Here is a 19,227-nt window from a genome sequence, read left to right as displayed (position 1 = left end):
TAGTCTATCACTCTTTGATCTCCTAAAAAATTCACAGCTGTCCTACATGTCCCAAACTTGTCCCTAAAAACCAGGGAAGACACATCGAGCAAACATTAGAGATTTCTTTCCATCAAAATTCATCCTGGAAGAAATGTTATTTTAATACTTTTCGCCTTTTTCTTTACAGCAATCAAGCATTCATACAATTCTCAAAATTCTCGAATTCACATCATACAAGTACACATATACTGTCTGATTCTATCCCTGCGAGCAGCTGCAAACGTTGACAAACTCATCCGTTTTCTCAGCACGCATTTTGTAGCGTACATTGATGTGTAAATCATATAATGTGCTTCAGTCTCTACATGTTAACTATTTGAGATCAGGACACAGAAGCTGCAAGTTACAGGGTTAAACATGCTCAAAGATACACGAGTTTGTGTGATGTCTCCTTGAGTCGTGAGACTGATGAGGATCTGATGAAATCTTCAAAGCTATAATCTGAGGTCTGCTTTGTTTGTTTGATGTGAAGATAATGATGAAGGTACACAGCGAGACAACATTTTTATTCCACTCCAAATTGGAAAGTGTTCGAGATGGGAGACGTAAGGCTTTAGAAGTGGTGTGGAAAGATCATTGTCAGGGTCAGTGAAGGGTCTGGTTTGCGAGTCAGATGTGACATAATTGGGTCTCCGAGCACTGTTGAACGCTGGTTGTGGAGGTTATTATAGGGATGTTGGAAATGAAATTCTTAAGCTGTAGCTAGCGCACTGTGACAGTTGGGGAAAACAGGTAACTGGAAAAAACATATTTTTTCTACATTCCAATAAGGTAGGGTAAATTGGTGGTAACTTGGTCACATTCGCGACTGGTATCAGTTTCTGTAGGAGGGCAGCGAAAAACTGACAGCAAATAAACAGGAGGAACTTCAAGCATCTTTCGATACGAGCCAACATGGCAACCGAAATGACATTTCGCATTTAAAATTCACCATAGCCGGTCAGGCAGCCGTCTCACTGGTGATTTGTGCTCCTGCTGAAAGGCAGTGCATGACTGTGTGAGGGAGAATACATCTGTCTGTCTGTCTGATAAAGCGGATGCCAGTCCATGTGCCATGGTGCGCTCTTCCCGTGCTTCAGGCCCTCCACAGCTATCAGTCCATCATTGTCATACAATAATTCTGCGTGTAATACCCTTCTAAGTCCCAGAGAAGCATGGAAACTGACACACGGTGTCTGCAGTGAGAGCGTGTTAAGCCCACTCAACATCCTGTAGAACAGGCCAATTTAACACAGGAATAAACCAATTATCATCACAGAGTAGGCAAATTTACAATAGGATTTCACAATTCCTGTCGGACGCCTGTGTCAGGGGTTGGGCTCAGCAGACACATTAGTCTCTTTCATGACCGCACACATATTCCGAGATAAAAATCTCGCACACGCTTATAGACTTCAGCCTTATGCAAGCATCCTTAACCTGTTACATGCATTCTGATGACATCAGTAGGGATAGTTCACGGCAAAATGAAAATTCTTCCATCATTTACTCACTCTCATGTCATCTGTATGACTTTCTTTCTTTTGCAGAACACAAAAGAAGATATGCTGGTAACAAACAACATTGGCCCCCATTGATCTCCAGTGTGTGCACACAAAACCACAGAGACATTTCTCAAATATCTTCTTTTGTGTCATAGAAAGAGTCATATACAGGTTTGGAATGACATGAGGGTGAACAAATGATGGCAGAATTTTTTATTTTGGATGAACCATGCCTTTAATGAGAGACTATTGATGCAAGTAGACAGCAAGCTATGGAACATACAGTATATGTAATGTTCACACATCCCCATGAACTAAAATCTCAAAACAGTATTGAACTTCCAAAATATAAGACAAGGGTCTCTTTTGCATGGTGTGAAATGCAATTAATTACCTCTGTGATGACCAACAGCGTTCTGCCGGTGTCGGGATTTTTGGAACACAGTCCTGCAGTGTTATTGCAAGACAAAGACCAACTAATGAAGAGCCAATAAGAGCACAGCAAATGATGGCAAGTGTCTGTGTGAAAGACAGAGAGAGAGAGGACAGAGACATTCAGATATGTTGATATAGCTTGTCTACTGTATGTGATATTGAACCTTTACATTTTGTTATTAACCAAAATTACCACTAAAAGAAAAGAATAGTTAAGAATAATCAGTCTACAAATTCACTCTTTCACCCAACAGACTCCAGAAATTCTAACTTCTTTTCTGCCAAAATAAGGTTTCGCTTGGGTTTGTGTGATATAATTATGTCATATAAGAATGTCAACTATTATGAAGGTCCTAAGATGCATATAATACAGCCTACATTGATTTTGCACAGTCTGCCTTGACTTTGATGCAAGATCTCACCGGGGTCATATCATACAATCTGACAAGCAACAATTGTAAAGGACAGGAAAAAAACTACAGCGTGCACCCAGCTTTAGTATCAAAGGAATGTGAAATCAATCTGATTACAATACGGCACCAAAGGAGACTGGCACTAATCATGGTGTAGAAGTTAAAGTTGTCAATCAAATGTTTGTCTGACTGTTAGAATGGCAGAAAATAATCAACATGATCATTTTCATTCTGAGCTCTCTGAAAGATTAAGCTATATTCGGATAATATTCGGATAATATGAGACCAGGATTTGAGACTGACTCATGAAAATATACATTTCATTGATCGTTTAGTCTAATTCCAAGAATGAAGAAAAATCGTCCTATGGGACAAATCAAAAGACATGCTTTGTCGTTGGATGAATTTCAGATGTGATTAAGTACCATAAGAATTAATCGTGGAGAATATTCACTCTGTGTAAATAGGTCTTAAAGGGATTCTTCATTTTTTTAATTCGACAGCATACAATTTCACATTCCACCTATCAGTAGGGACCACTTCCCGCCTTTGGCACAAAAAAGCAAAACTGCTTTACACAATATATTTGGGGGAAGAACAAACCATTTGAAGTAGCTACACTCTAAAAAAAATCCGTAAAAATAGGGGTTAATTTACTGTATTAAAATGAAGGAATTTTCCGTATTTGGTTTTTACAAGTGTTTTTCCGTGTTTTTAAAAACGCGTTGCATTCTGGGAGGAACTCCAAACCGCCAACCGTGTTAACCGCCAAAGGTGAAGAGAGGCAGCAAAGCCCTTTAAAGAAGGAAAGCAAGCGCAACCTTCCGGGGTGCCTTCCACTTCACTTTTAGACAGACCCTCGCGAACTTCCCTAAGCACTTCCCCTCGGCGAATCCCCGCCGCCATTTTGAAGTGCGTTCCACTTCCTTAAGTGAAAGGTAAGTTTATATGGACATACCCTCATTCCCTCGATTTACACAGAGGAAGCGAATCTACTTCACATGTACACTTCAAGCTGCTCTATATCCCACAATTCAACTTGATGTGACGTCACAGCAGATCGCTCAACTGTAGTCTATGGTGTATTCATTTTTTTTTGTGAATGAAACTCATAATAACCTGTATTACAGATATTGTGAGATTTAATTGCATAATACGTCTAGCTAGCTTAGCCTATGTTTACAGTCAAAGTTTATACTACTGATGTTATGAATGTGTAATTTTATTTTTCTCCAATAGCTTATGCTGTATAAGATATATCTAGAGGATTTTTTTATATTTTCTACAACAACTGATATGAATTTGTTTCATGCACCATTCTATATATTATATACATAAGCGAATAATGGTTTATTTAATAATTCAGCTTCAAAGTGAATACCAAGTGATCAAGGGCTTAGTGCGTTCCATTTAAACCTTATTCACGAGTTCCGCCTGTAGTGGGCACTCGTGCAACGTAAGCAATGACGCGCACATCCGAGTCAACAGGCTTCTTCGGGCTTGTTCGACTTGATGTGGCGCCGCAAGATCCGACAGGCGGATGACATCAAAGTACCGCGAGAGCGATTCGAAACCAAACTTCTTTTTCGAATCGCTCTCGCGGTACTTCGATGTCATCCGCCTGTCGGATGTTTTGGCGCCGCATCAAGTCGAACAAGCCTATATGCTTGGCTGAGGGTGCCTCACATGATCCATGGTAGCCGTTACGCTTTTTTTTTGCCTTCTAGAAAACAGACAACACAAAACGAATAACATAAAATAAAAGGGGGATACATAACAGATCCTACTACATACACATACATACATAAAACTAAACAATAGAGAAAAGAAAAATAATTGTTATACATATTATACATTGATCATTTTCAAGATAATTAAATGATCTTGCAGTCTATCCAATATTTATTTTATAACGAGATGTTTTTAAACCTTTCTTGTTTTTACGCTTTCTCCTATGGTAAGTTTACAGACCCTTCCATCTCCCTACATAAGAGTATCTCTCTGGGGGCAGGGCAGGGCAGGCGCCATCACAGGGCTCTTCGCATCAGTGGTCGTACCTCTGTGGTTAAAAAGTAATTATATTTTGAACTAATATTAATTGTATTTTATTTTAAAATGAAATTATTATTTTAATCTTAAAGGCATAACTTTATGTGTTTTTTATTTAACGGGTTGATCAGCTTTGGTTAACCCGATCTTCTACCGCCAACGTTACCAGATACGCTCATTGAAAAATTTAAGTATAACCATTAGTCTAATTAACGTTTTAATAATTAGTCAGATTTATCTGACATATTTCTGAACACTGGTGCATTTATCATCGGGTGCTTTTTTTGTCACGTTGGAAGAGCTGGTTTTCGCGAATGTGCCATCACTGTGTTTGTGTCTTTAATTCGGTTAACTTTTTATTGTTTGCAATGCGGATTATGTAATGCTGAGGTTATCTTTTTAATAACCATGCGTATTGTTGCTGTTATTACGTCGTTGAGCAATTGTGTTAAAATGTTTGACTGAAATACTAGTGTGTATAGATCGGTTTAGTGACTTCATCAGTAAACAGCATGGTGCTGCGTGTTCATGATATTGACTGAAACAACGACTGAGGCTAAAAACGAGCCTGTACTTGACTGTTGCTGTAGCTGACGTGAGTCTTGCTGTTATGTTGACTTGTAATATTTGTGGATTTAAATGTTCATTGCCTGAATACCTGAAGCACTGCAGATCACACAGACATGTTAACAATGCAATTTTCCGATGTGGCCATACAGATTGTGGGAAAAGGTTTTCCTCATTCAACTGCTTTGCTGTTCATATGTCATGAACACACACAAGGACCAGACAAACCTGGAACCACAATGTGTCTGTTCAGACTAAGTGTTCATTTACTTTTTGCAGCATAGAATGTGCTGATGTTAAAGCACTTGTGTTCACTTAAGTGGTCATATCCAGGAGGGCCTGGCTGTAACTTGTCCCTTTGATGGATGTTCTAAAACCTTTAATGTAAAGACTTCATTTTCTTCTCATATTTCTAGATACCATAGAGCGTGGACTGTCACACAGATAACACCTGTTCATGCATGTGAAGCTGGAGAACAGTCTTTTCCAGGTGAGCGAGCACATGTTGAAGACATTAATGTCACTGATGCAGACCAAAGTCAAGATGTTGGGAGTCATAAAGTGCAGTGTGCTAACACAGAAAATCTAGCTCTTTTTTACTTGGGTTTGCAGGCAAAGTATTTTGTCCCAGCCTCCACTATTACAGAGATAGCAAATGAAATTAAAACACTTCAAGACATTCATCAGGAGTATACAATGGACATGCTATCTCAAGAACTTGAACATTATGGTGTTCCACCAGAGACATTAAGATGTGTTGGGAGACATGTATATGAGCAGAGCCCCATGCATGAGGCTTTACACGCAGATGGTCCTTTAACTACGCACCATCGAAGGCTTAAGTATTACAAGACCCACTATAACTATGTTCAGCCTATTGAAGTCACGCTTGGGTACAATGATAGGGGTCAGAAGAAGCACTATCATTACATTCCAGTACTGGAAAGCCTCAAAGCAATGCTAAAAGAAAGTAGTGCACCTCAGCATAGTTTCAATTGCTGTTTTGTCAAAGATGGTACATTCTGTGATTTCACTGATGGACGTGTCATTACATCTAATGCCTTGTTTGCATCAGATCCAGGTTCTTTAAAGGTGATGCTTTTTCAAGACGCTTTTGAGGTGGCTAATCCGCTTGGATCTGCCAAGAAAAAGCACAAAGTTTTAGCTGTCTATTTTACTCTGGGTAATGTGTGTCCACACAACCGGTCAACTGTTGATCAAATACAGTTGGTGCTGCTATGTCCAGAGAAAGACTGTAAATATTTTGGAGTGGATAAAGTTTTCAGTAAGCTTGTGTCAGACTTGTGTGAGCTGGAGGTAAATGGCGTATCGTTTGAGGGTATGATGCATACTGGTACTGTTGCATGCATAATGGGAGATAACCTGGGCTCTCACATAATTGGTGGGTTTACAGAAAATTTTAGCTGTGGCGAGTATTTCTGTAGGTACTGTCTCATCACAAAACATGAATTTCAGTCTAACCCCCTGACAGTTGCCACTCATAGAGACTGTGGTAATTATAATGAGTCTGTGCAGTTTTTGGAGAGTCACCCTGAAGTGACAATGCATCAGGGAATTAAAGGCAACAGTGTTTTCAACAAACTGTCTAATTTCCATGTGTGTCAGCCTGGATTACCACCGTGTATAGCACATGACCTGTTTGAAGGCGTTGTTGATTATGACACAGCAATGTGCTTGCAGTTCCTAAGCAAAACAGAAAAATGGTTTAGTTATGAGTCACTCAATGACAGAGTCAAATCACTTCCTGGTGAAAGCAACAACAAGCCAAATGCTATTCCCAACAAGGGAGCAAAGCTTGGAGGCCAGGCAGCCCAGAACAGGTGGCTATTAAGGTTTTTGCCTATTTTACTGCACGACAGAATTAAAGATGCTGACAATGCTGTTTGGAAGCTCGTACTTCTCCTGAGGGAGTTGGTTGAATTTGTCTGTGCTCCTAGACTTTCAGATTCTCAGGTTGCTTACATGAAGATACTGATCGAAGAGTATGTGGAAATGAGGCAAGAGTTATTCCCACATGTAAGCCTTAGACCAAAGCACCACTATCTGCTTCACTATGCTGACTTGACATTACAGTTTGGTCCACTTATACATACTTGGACCATGCGCTTCGAAAGTAAGCATAGCTATTTTAAAAGATGCATCAGGTCAAGTAAAAACTTCAGAAATGTGACTAAGTCATTGGCTGAGAGACATCAGTTGTTTCAATCCTATCAGAGTCAAGGAGGTTTATTTAAACCCCAAGTTCAGGTTTCAGACTCCACTTGCTTTTATCCAGAGCTCTATGATGGGGACTTAAGGGCAGCAGTTGCAGACTTCGCACTTACCTCGTGTAACTCAGTTATCACAAATAAAGTCCAAGTTAGAGGCACTTCATATGTAAATGGTATGCTTGTTTTACTGAGATATACCAAAGGACAGCTACAGTTAGGGCAAATAGCAAGCATTTTTATCCGAAGTGAAAAAACTGTCCTACTTTTGCTGAGGGAAAAAACTGCCAGCTGGGTGCCTGAGCTTGGAGTCTATGAAATTGATAAAAATAGTTCAGATCAGTTTATTTGCCAAACTATTGACAAGCTAAATGATTTTTCTCCACTTCCTTTTTACCACAGAGGTGCTAGGTTACTTCTTGCACTTAAGCATATGCCACTATGGAGCCTGTAAAAGAATTAGTGCGGAAAGCTATGCCATCAATCAGTAATGATCTGATGGAATCACTTATGGCTAGACTGGAGGTGATTGGCGTGAATGGTGTAGATGACCTTAGATTTGTCAAGACTGAGGACATTGATGGAATTCTGCCACCCATTCAATGTAGAAGACTAATTCAAGCTTTCAATGCAGGCAAGTTTTTAGATTTGTCAGCAAATACTTTAATAATTAAAATGTAATGATTCTCTTTTATTATTTACCAAGAATTTACAATCATCTAGATTTTATTTGTATCAATGAAATTGTCACAGCACGTGGTTGTACCATGAGGTGGATTGTGCTAGCTTGATTCTTGTGTAACGTAACCTTTGTCATGTTCATTTTTTGTTATATATATATTTTATAGAATCACAAGATGTACTTGGTCCTGCTTTGAAAACTTCACCAGTGGATGTACATCTGCCCCAAACTATGCCATCGTCATCTAGTCCTGTGGAGAACTCCCCATCTTGGGAGGCGTATGCTGTACCATGGCACAAAATGCCAGCAAACCTTATTGTTGCCTTAAGTGAAAAGAAAAGACCAAAGCCTAAAGAAAGAAGAGAGCTGGTCCGCATAGTCATTGATGATGTTCTCAGTAAAGAGCATGGGAGGCCTGGAAGAGCAAAGCTGCGGGACATTGCCAAGGAGATTGTACAGCAATATCCCTGCTCTTTCCAAGACAGAGAGCTCAATGGAACTAAAGTCATAGGAACAGGATACGATGCTCTTTTTTTACAGTTAGAAAACAGAGTTGAAAATGTTCGTAGGCCATTAACCATCAGTTCCAAAAAAAGGCTGGCAGAGGATGAAAATGCAATTAGGAAAAAGTCCACCCATTCAGATCGTTATGGATGTGTAGAGTGGCAGCCTGATATTGAGTGTACACCTGAACTAGAATCTAAGCACAATGAATTGAAAAATGCCTTTAGAACCAATCATCTGCATGAGTCAAGTGTTCGAAAACTGATGGCGGAAACATATTCCATCCAGCGTGCAACGATCAACAAAGGAAGCACTGTCAACACAGTAATGGAAGAGTGGCCCTTCCTTTTTGAAGCAGTTTACCTATTTGATCACACATGTACTCTTCTTGGCTTTCCGGTGCAACAAAAGCTGGCTGAGGAATTGTCAAAAAAAGGAAAGACCATCATAGATTTTCTTGACTCAAAAGGCATGAAGATGCAACTAGTTGAAAATCCAGTACAACTGATCTCTGCCATTGCCAAATTCTTCAAGAAAACCCTGATTGCCTCTTTTCCCAACATGAGGTAGGTTTAGATTGTTCATGCTTTAGAAATATTAATGCAATATTAATATTAATCTTAGACCCTTTGGGCATTGTCCTAAGTTGTCCCTTTACACTTGTAGCACACCACCTGAGATGAAAAGCTCTATACAGCCAAGCAGCCAGTCGTGTAGCAAAAATCGATGGTTAGCATCATAATTGGTGGTTTACATGGTTAGCACCATGTAAAAAATGAACTCTGAGCAGAAAAGATCTTTATGTCATGCACATTTTTTCCCATTGTCCAATCAAATGGAGAGGTGGGCTGTCCGTTGTGGTGATGGAACTTTAGTTGCTTTAAACGTCCAGAGACTGCAGTGATGAAGAGGAACTTGTGGTTGCTCTCGCGGGGTTAACTGAGCAAAGTCAGTGCGAGCAGATTATTGCACATTTTTTAAAAGGTTTCTGCTATTATGACAGTTAACAGCAACTAGAGTTCTTGCGCTAAAATCCCTGACTGACATGACTAGTCAACATAAAAAACACTGCTGTTTTCAAAAAGTCTGTCTGATCTGCCCCTTACTCCGTTATGATGTAACCATGTTTAGGGAAGCAGTTTATACATCGGAAACAGTTCATAACATTTATAGTGTTTCGTTGATGTTTTCTTTTCCAACAACAGGACTCAACTTTTGCTAGCATTCCAAGCACACCCTGCATTCTTATTATGGGTTTGTAGTCTATTATCATATTAACATATTTTCTTGCACCAGCTTATTTGTGATGTTTTCTCTTAATTTAGCTGTTTAAACAATTTCATAATTTTAAAACATTGCTGAAGATGAAGGCATATTTTTTTCTGTTACTACCAACAACATACATCATCAGTAGAGAACCCAATTGTTTGAGTATAAAAGATTAAAATAACTGTGTTTAGAGTGGTTTTCTGAGATGACATGTAATGTTTTCCATTTGTAATACTGTTGTCTTATGTTTAAGCAAATGGTCTGTTTAAGATTGCTGTCGATCAAGAGGTTGTTAATGACCACATCACCTCCCCTATTGTGGCCCTGAGCTACGCTTTTTGTTTGTTTTATGTCTTGAACATAAAATACCCAAAAGAGATGGGACTTACCCTGGAATTCATACAAAGGTATGCAACACAGTTTGTTTTGAATTGTTGTGTGTAGACCATATTGCTGTGTTGCTGTTTATTAAATTCAACATTTTTGAATCTTGCTGTTTCCAGGATAAAATACTTTAAAGACAGTTTAGCTGATAACTGCCATCTACTAAAATCTGTTGTTAAAGCAGGGGTAACACGCAGTTTCTGCCAATCTCATGTTAATCTTGAGTACCTATACAGTAGTATTGCATACTTCATATCTTCGAAGAGTATTTAGTTTGATCACATTTATAAAAAAACAACCAAGCTCCTGGAGGCGTGCAGGGGAGGCGGAACTGAAGCATGAGCACACAATACATCATCACTTTACTCCTGCATAACTGTTGATTCACTAGAAGTTTGTGTTGTTTACATAATGCACGTATGCGCCCATTGCCAACAAAAAAACAGACATATTACTAGGTTTGCATGCTTAATCGAAAAATCGATCTCGATTCATACATAAATGCTATCTAATTTCTAAATGATGGCGATCGACTTCTGCATATTTCCCTGCATTCAGATCACGATGCATTAACGTGTTTGGTCTGCATTTCAGTGTCATTGATTTTATTACTTGTCTACTAAAAAACATATCCTTTTCTTTAAGAGTTTTCCTTGGAATAAATCCCGAGCGAGGGTCTAAGGCTGAGATGAAGGGAACAAAGCACCAACGCATCCCTCCCAGACTGCTGAAGTTCCTTTATGAACTAAACAACTTTGAAAACCCATAGAAAATTAGAGTTTTATGTCTAAACTCACACTTGGAGTAAGGTACACAGAATGCACATGCACACAGGCCACCTTGCATGTCATTGAACCACTTTGTGCCTGCTCTTCCTCCTGTGATTGTACTTTTTTTTTTTTCATTTCATGAGTTTAATTTGATGAGTTCATGAGAAATGTGGGACAACAATATAAGAAGGCATTTTTTAGATCAGCCAGAAAGTGTTTAATACTGCCATAGACAGTTAACCCGTTTTTGTTTTTAAAAAAATGACTGCATTGAAGAGTTCAATTGCGAGAGTGGTTTATGTAAACATTGCAGTTGTTATTGATGATTTTGATGATGCTTCTGTCCTGTCTTTGTTTGAGTTGGTGCTTGTAAAATACGTGTTTGACATTTATTTTAAAAGTATTTGTTCATGTTTGTTTTTGTATGACTTTTTGCTGTGTAATGCAGCAAACAATTACTTTTAGAGACCCTTGCGTATCTTTATATGAACTGTTAGTTCAATATTTGAGTGATGGAAGCATCAGTCTTTGTATGACAGGTTTGGGTTGATGCCTGTAATTTGTTTTTGTGCCTGGTTTTAAATCAAGTTTTCACTTTAGAAGCTTGCAACCACTAATAATTTAATTTAATCTTTGTAGCAAAAATAAATTGTCTAACTAAAAAAGCAGTTTTGAAACTGTGCTTATAAAAGTGTTAAATGAATTGTATCTTCATTGTTGAATGTCATTTCATTGTTTTGTACTGTCATCATGTTTAAAGCAAACAAATGACATTAAAAGTATGAATATGTTTACATGAGATCAAAATAAACGTTCAGTTTGCATGTATCGTGGTAAATTTATTTGATCATTCTGTTGTATACAGAATGGCCTGGTGATGGGTTACTGTCATTATTGCATTTTAGCATTGGTTTTACCCTTAAAGACAATTTAAGTGTTCCTTAGTTGAAACTTACCTACATCTATAAGTACCAGGAAATACGGGCTAGTATAATGTCTCTCCAGTTTTTTACAACGATACGGTCTTTAAAACCGGTACAGATATGATAGTGATTTCTGCCGAAGGATTGACGGAGTGTCCGTAAGGAGTACAGAGGCTGTTCTGTAAATGTACGGAAATATCCGTTTAAGCGAATAACGGTAGTGTCCGTAAGGAGTACAGAGGATGTTCTGTAAATGTACTGAAATATCCGTTTAAGGGTTGAAGGAAATGTCCGTAAACATAACGGAAAATGTACTGGTAATTTTCTGCCAGTACATTATCCGTTTTTTAACGGAATTTTTTTTTTACAGTGTAGTTTCATGAGCTTAAATCTTCGAAAATAATATTAAAAAATCTGCCATTCCTTATATAGTAATTATGTTCAAGATTGCATAAGCCCGTGCGCATCAGTGTGCCTTTTCTTAAGTTACATTTATTTTCCTCCTGTGTGTTTTCCTGTAAAGCGGCATTGAAACACTTGGAACGTTGCAAAAAAAGCACTACATAGAATTTAATTGAACAAATGCTCCAGTAGCAGCAGTTTTTCCTTTACATATTTTAATGTGGGTCCACAATACTGTAACCCATTGAAATTAGTTGAGAAATGTAAACGTTATTCACGAGTAAATAATAATGATGGCAGGGATAATGCTGATAGCAGGGGTAGGTAAAATATGCGTATGGCGTGCTGTCCAGGGAGCGGGCTCCGAGCTCGCCGGTTCCTTCCGAACCCGGAACACTCTCCCCCTGATGTGGGCGAGTGCGCCGAGCTCGGAAACGGGGAGATGAGACGGGGAGGTGGAGGGGTGTTGAATTGTAGAGATGGCGCAGGTGAGATTTCTGGTCTTATTTATAAGGACTCAGGCTTGAGCTGATAGGATTGCTGATAGCGAACCAGCCGAGATGATTATGTGTTCCGGCTTCTCCCGAACTTTGTTAATGAAACATAATTTATGCTTCATATAAAAAAATAAAAACGCAGCTTCCTCGTTTACTGGTTTTCTGACATTTTTCGTGTTTTTAACATGATTTTAATCTTCATGTACTCCGTAGTGATTCGGATATGCATAATACTGGACAAATATGTGTTATGTGTAATGTTAAAATGCAAATGAGAACTCTCTCGGGATCCCTTAGTATTCGGGACTCTCGGCAGCAGCCCATGTTGCCCATTGGGTTGACGGCATAATACATATAATTTTACAAATGCACACATTCTTGAAAAACGCGTCGGCAGTTGTTAAGAAAATTTCGCAAAGCCATGCTTTCGATGGTCTGTCTGTACCGCTTGTATTTTGAAATGCCCTCTTCTCCCCTGTCGTAAAATCACGTATACGCTGACGTATTCATTACTAGGACCATATGCAATGCCACGCATGAGGGAGCATCACGTTTATATGTATAATTCATGAATGACACGTGGTTACGCTAATGATGACGTCACGACTATATGCTTAATCAATTTTATGCAAATCTTTCCGTTTTGTGACTTTCCATTGGCTAAAACCAATACATCTGTAGACGAAATTACGTCTTTAGGCGCAAAAACGCGTCCACGCGTTATATCGTCTGTACACGTTACGTCTAAAGACATTTTTGATAAAACGGCCTTCCATAGTTTCCACTGATCTCCAGGAGCAGGGTTGGTGACCATTGATGTAGTAGAAGGTCGAGGGCGTTGAACGACAGACACGTGAATCAATGCGGAAGTGCTGCGGGTTTTTGTAGTATCACCTGATCACTTTGAATTTGAAGTCATATGACCGCCAGTGGACGGACGGGAACTCAAAGGAGTTACGGAGAAGTTCAGGTTCATTCCGGTCGTTAATTTTCATCAAACAGAGCCTAAAATGTTTTCTTTGCGTGTGTTATGTTGTCTTCTCGCCTTGTTTGTATATGATGTCCGCGGGATGTACGATCCTGATGAGGTGGTGGATCTGCCAGGCATGTCTTTTAAACCCAACTATCGCCAGTGGTCAGGATATCTGAAGGCTAGTTCTGGGAAATATTTGCATTATTGGTGAGTTACAGGTATTCTGTATGTGTTTCATAACTTCTGTAACGTTTTTGTAAGTTGTTTTACACAGCTTGTTGTTTTCGCATTAATATATCTGAATGTGCTTTGTTGTTTTAACAGGACGCTAAATTCAGTTTACAGCAGCAACACAAGTTTATTTTGAGCCGCTCTGTTTCCATTTTTCCTAAAATGGAAACTCTAAAATGACCATTTTCAAGCTTATTTTGTGATTAAATAAATAAATTACTAATACACCACCATTGAAAAAGTACTTTAGTGGTCTGTACAATGATTCAGCAATGATCAGGTACATATAAAGTGTGTATGTTACAGGTTTGTGACTTCTCAGAGGGACCCCATTAGAGATCCAGTCGTGCTGTGGCTAAATGGAGGGCCAGGTTGCAGCTCTTTGGATGGGTTTCTGTCAGAAAATGGCCCATTTTATTTTTATCAGATACTGAAGTTTTAATATGGTCTTTTTAAAGTTGCCCTGAAAATAGTATGTGCTATTTATAAAATGATGGATGAATATATTTGTTAATTTAAAAACTTAAGAGAAGCAAATCTTACAAAGGGAAAATGTGTTTTTAGTATTTGATCACTAAATTGCCATTCTACACAGCACAAAGCAATAACCATCTTAAGCATGTGACATGCAAGTCCTATTTTATTTGTTTGTCCTAGGTCAACGATAATGGAGCTACCCTTTATGAAAATGAATTCAGCTGGAATAAAATTGCCAATGTTCTGTATCTTGAGTCACCCGTTGGAGTAGGTTATTCCTACTCGGATGACCAAAAATACGCAACCAATGATGACGAGGTAAATTATACACATTCATATGCATGCATCTATACAAAAATAACACCTGAAAGATCTAATGTGTACTTTTTCTTTAGGTGGCAGATAACAACTACCTGGCTTTGCAGAGCTTTTTCACCAAGTTTCCAAATTTCACCCAGAATGAGTTTTACATTTTTGGCGAAAGTTACGGAGGCATCTATGCACCCACACTCAGTCTGAGAGTTGCTACTGGTGGTCAGCTTAAAGTAAACTTCAAGGTGATTATCAGTTTTAATGCTTATGGAGACGTATTGTTTTTCACATGTAGTTAACCATAATTGTTTATCACATTTATTTATTTATTTTTTTAAAGCCTTGCATGTTTGTCTCTGTTGCAGGGTTTTGCTGTGGGAAATGGCATTAGTAGTTTTGCACTAAATGACCAGTCGTTTATCTACTTTGGTTACTATCATGGCCTATTTGGAGAACAGTATGCAAAATCTATTATATTTATAAGTGAATTGTTAAGTTTGTGATTTTTGTAAACCGCATAAAAAACAATATATTGATGGATATTTGGACCTTTTGCATACAGGTTGTGGAAGGACCTGAATTACAATTGTTGTGAAAATGGAGTCTGTAACTTCTACAACAATTCTAAAAAGTCTTGCTCTGTTCTGGTAACATGGATGCATTCACATACATGCACACTACTGTTTACTGTTGACAAATTGTTACAGGTAGTTAAAGTAACTCGTTTTTTTTTTTTTGGAGGTATCACATGCATTTAATATAGTGTATAATTCTGGGTTGAATGAATATGCGCTGTATCTTGATTGCGCTGGAGGTGTTGGATCTCAGAAGAGCTATCAGAGAACCATGATCCATCTGTTTAGAAACTTCAGGAAGCTTTGGGAATCTAATTATGTAAGGCCTGATCCTTTTATTTAAGCATAACAGTAAAACCCACACAATGAATTGTGAGAATTAAAATATAACTTTTACTTCTTTGTGTTCAGTTAGTGGAAAATTCTCCAATGATTAAGGGAGTGCCTCCGTGTATAAATAGTACTGCACAGATTAACTGGCTTAACCGAGGGGATGTGAGAAAGGCGCTGCACATCCCTGATGTACTACCACCATGGGACATCTGCAGGTACTTTGTAAACTGATGCCAGTCTACGTTTACCGTTTTACTCTGTCTGCATGTAGGTGATGTGTTTTTTTCTTTCATACAGTGATGAAGTGGGTGCCCAGTATCGTACAATCTATGAAACTGTCAAGGATGTCTATAAAAAGCTACTGGCTTCAGAGCTAAGAGCTTTGGTTTATAATGGAGACACTGAAATGGCTTGAAACTTCCTTGGAGACCAGTGGTTTGTCGAAGACCTTGGACAGAAGGTAAGTCCTTTGTATTTTGAGAGTTTAGGATTTATTGAACTTCAGTTTTTCTGGGTGTAATGTTGGGTTGTTTTTCCTCAAGGCAACCACAAAGTACCAGCGCTGGTTGTATGATAACCAGATTGCAGGATTTTACCAACAATTTGGCAACATCACTTTCCTAACGGTCAAGGTACGTGGCAGGAATGTTGGAGCCCCATACAGCTTTTTCTGTTTGAGGTCTGTCACAGTAAATAAATGACAAGGGAGCCCATTTCCATTTTACATTTTGTTACCGTTATCCGCTTATTTTTAGTCAAAGGAGACTAATGGATGTCTGTGTCTGAAACAAAAAAGTGAAAGTAGGTGAATAACATACAACTCTCTTTTCAGGGTGCTGGTCACATGGTTCCTCAGTGGGCTCCTGGTCCATCTCTCCACATGCTTGAACGTTTCTTGTCCAGTAAGCCTTACTGATTTTCCTCCAGACCACGTTCTGTCTCAAAGCACCTCGTTGGTTTTTCAGAGGTGGTTCTGGATGTGTTCTTAACTGTGTGAAAATATGAATTAATTGGACATGAAGTTGAGCCTTCATTTTCTCAGGGACTGTAGGTATATCTGTTTTTGAATATGATTGGAATTTGTTTAAATGCCTTTATATTGTTGATTGTTTTACCATCTTACAATGCCATACCATGGTGATGCAGATCATAATTTTCTATTCCAGAAATGTCCCCATCAACAGCACTTTTTAAACTTTTCAATCTTAGTTTAGTTAGTACATACCGTTTGTTCTTTTAAAAGCAGCATTGATTTCACATAGGTAAAAACGGCTTCCTTGCGCAGTCTACTTTTATAGGATTTTTGATTATTGTGATATGCTATTTGTCAATTTTGTGAAATAAATTTCTGAATGAATGTGTTTTATTCTTCAATGTACAGTATATATTCAAGACTTTGTGACTATTCTGAGAGGGGGGAAATCGAGGCAAAAAAGAAATGGCCTACATTGCTTAATGGCACCAATCATAATCAATCTAGACCTATTTTAGTTTCCAATATTTGTGTACTTTGTAGTTATTTCAGAACAGGTAACAGCTCTAATGGGTTGCTGTTGTTAATAAAAGTGTGTAAGTAGACATAGACAGTATAAGAATGTAGGTCTAAGTGGAATTCCAATTTAAAATGTTACATTTGTTAAAATAAACAGTGTAGAATTCTGGACACAAGTTTGCAAAGCAGCCAAGAACAGCATCAAGATGAGGCTATTTGTACCAAATTGTACTTAATCGTAAGTGGTTGTTAAGTAGCTGGAAGATGAATCAGTAGATGGCGGTAAATGGTTGGTTGCCAACTAGCTATGAAGACGAAAAATAAAGTACCATACTTACAGTAGCTGCGAGCCACATGCGACTCGAGTGAGACGTGTTGTACTTCGAAGGTTTTTAATCAGGTCAGTACTTTGATATTGTAAATTTGGGCAAGACTACCTTCATCTACAGGAGGAACAGTGGTAGTGGTGCTTATGCTCCAGTTTTGTACTGAAACACTGATTTTTAAAGTAATTTGTACAATTACTTATTGTAGTTTCTAAAATAATGTAATGGCTTTCTAGCATCAAACATTGTATCTATTTTCAAGTGTATTTAAAGGGATAGTTCACCCAAAAATAAAGATTCTGTCATCATCACCATCAGATTGTTCCAAACATGTATCAATTTCTTTGTTTTGCTAAACACAAAGCAGTGTTGGGTGTTAACTAGTTACTGAGTTAATTACTTTCCCCTTAAAACAATTACTTCGGATGTAATTGAACTAAATACTTTGAATACTGTGTAATGTATACAATAGTGGAATTGACATTAAAGGGGCCATGAATTAAGACCTCAATTTTAACCCGAGCTGTATAAGAGGGAATCGTATTCAAGGGAACATCCTGTAAGTGTCAGAACTGAAAATGCCCTTGTTACTGAAATTACAACTGTTATTGACACCAGGCCCAGCGAACGGCATGTCCTGGAAAGCACCTGTCATAGATAGGTTGAACACCGCCTCCACAGAAAAATATCAACATCTACTTCTCTAGCCCTGCCCACTGGTTTGCGAATGACTTTAGCCACACATAGTACACACTTGCGTATTTGTGATGATTGACAAACTGGTAACCATAGCGACATATTTTTCGGCTAAAGATTCGTTTTGTCCGTCAGTTTAAACTAAACTGCTGATATGCGCTCTTTTGCTGTGTGGCCATGTTTGTTATTAATAAGCGCTTTTATGCTTGTTGTTTGGTCTTAGATCAAAAAGCCTCGGCACTTTCTGTCTGTTTCAGATTTTAAGAATTTTTGGTCTTATAAAATATATAAACAATTTGCATTTTAAGGTTCGTTTCTTTCTTGTCTTTATTTGCTTATTTTTTCTGTGAAGTTCTGGCAAACCTGTCACTTTAGCGAAGGGCTCTTGAGAGCGGCTAGCCCCGTGTCATATGTGCAAAAGTGAGGACTTGTTTCACTGTTATTTTTATTTAGAGCGACCAAGCAACAAACATGCAACATTGTGCAGCGCCTGGTTGTGAAAGAACACAGTCGCTTCGTTCGGATTCTGATATAGGAATGCGTGGTTGAAGTTTATTTTTAAGTACGTTCCTGCTCACGTGGGTGAAACATTGAGCATTTGCTCGCGTCATTTCACCATGGATTCCTTTGTGAACAAGGCGCTGGATTTGCGGAGAGACTAAAATTAAAAAGCATTGCTGTGCAGTCAATATAGGATCCGGCAGGAATGGCGCAGCAATCTTATGTGAGTAAAACATATTTGTACTATGCGTCACTATTGCTTTGTTAGAGATCGCTTGATATGTCCTGATAATGTATAACCTAACATTACGTGTCTAACCAAATTCACAGAAGGCTCCAACTAAGTTTACTATGCAAACTGCTATCTAATCATAGCAGTGGGCGTTTACTTCCAAGTCTTCAATGCGGCACGCCCATTAAAACAGAGCGTTTGTCGAGACGGCTTCAAAACCCGGGTAGAAAATAGCCTATTAGGCCTACTTATTGATTTTGATGTTTTCGAATGTAAAAACCACGCAAACATCATAAGTAGACCTCATACAACAGTATAAAACAATAAACAAGCCCAGTTCAGGACACCTTTAAAATTAAAAGTCTAACTTTAAAATGCATGCATTAATGTATATTTCTCACGTTTGTAATACTTTAGTCAGTTAATAAGA

The 19,227-nt window shown here is 38.4% G+C and overlaps 2 protein-coding genes across 2 annotated transcripts; both read left to right on the top strand.

Moving 5' to 3' along the window:
* The first annotated feature begins 3,181 nt into the window (after nt 1-3,181).
* LOC130549154 (uncharacterized) lies at nt 3,182-8,974 on the top strand. The gene is made up of 3 exons (XM_057326382.1): nt 3,182-3,312; nt 5,407-5,480; nt 8,067-8,974. Exon 3 carries the CDS (start codon nt 8,132-8,134, stop codon nt 8,972-8,974), a length of 843 nt encoding a protein of 280 aa, XP_057182365.1. The 5' UTR covers nt 3,182-3,312; nt 5,407-5,480; nt 8,067-8,131.
* Nucleotides 8,975-13,578: 4,604 nt separating this feature from the next.
* Nucleotides 13,579-17,704, top strand: si:ch211-122f10.4 (cathepsin A-like). The gene is given in 11 exon segments (XM_057338112.1): nt 13,579-13,829; nt 14,160-14,271; nt 14,511-14,648; nt 14,726-14,887; nt 15,008-15,099; nt 15,205-15,289; nt 15,384-15,536; nt 15,629-15,765; nt 15,848-16,010; nt 16,093-16,182; nt 16,383-17,704. Coding segments are annotated over 11 exon segments (1,386 nt in total). The 5' UTR covers nt 13,579-13,659; the 3' UTR covers nt 16,467-17,704.
* The last annotated feature ends 1,523 nt before the right edge of the window (nt 17,705-19,227 follow it).

This window comes from Triplophysa rosa, linkage group LG1, assembly GCF_024868665.1.
Source record: "Triplophysa rosa linkage group LG1, Trosa_1v2, whole genome shotgun sequence".
Lineage (NCBI taxonomy): Eukaryota > Metazoa > Chordata > Actinopteri > Cypriniformes > Nemacheilidae > Triplophysa > Triplophysa rosa.
This window is presented reverse-complemented; position numbering and strand designations above follow the sequence as displayed.

Coding starts and splice junctions, on each gene's coding strand:
- LOC130549154 (XM_057326382.1), top strand. CDS start 8,132: ATGCCATCGTCATCTAGTCCTGTGGAGAACTCCCCATCTTGGGAGGCG.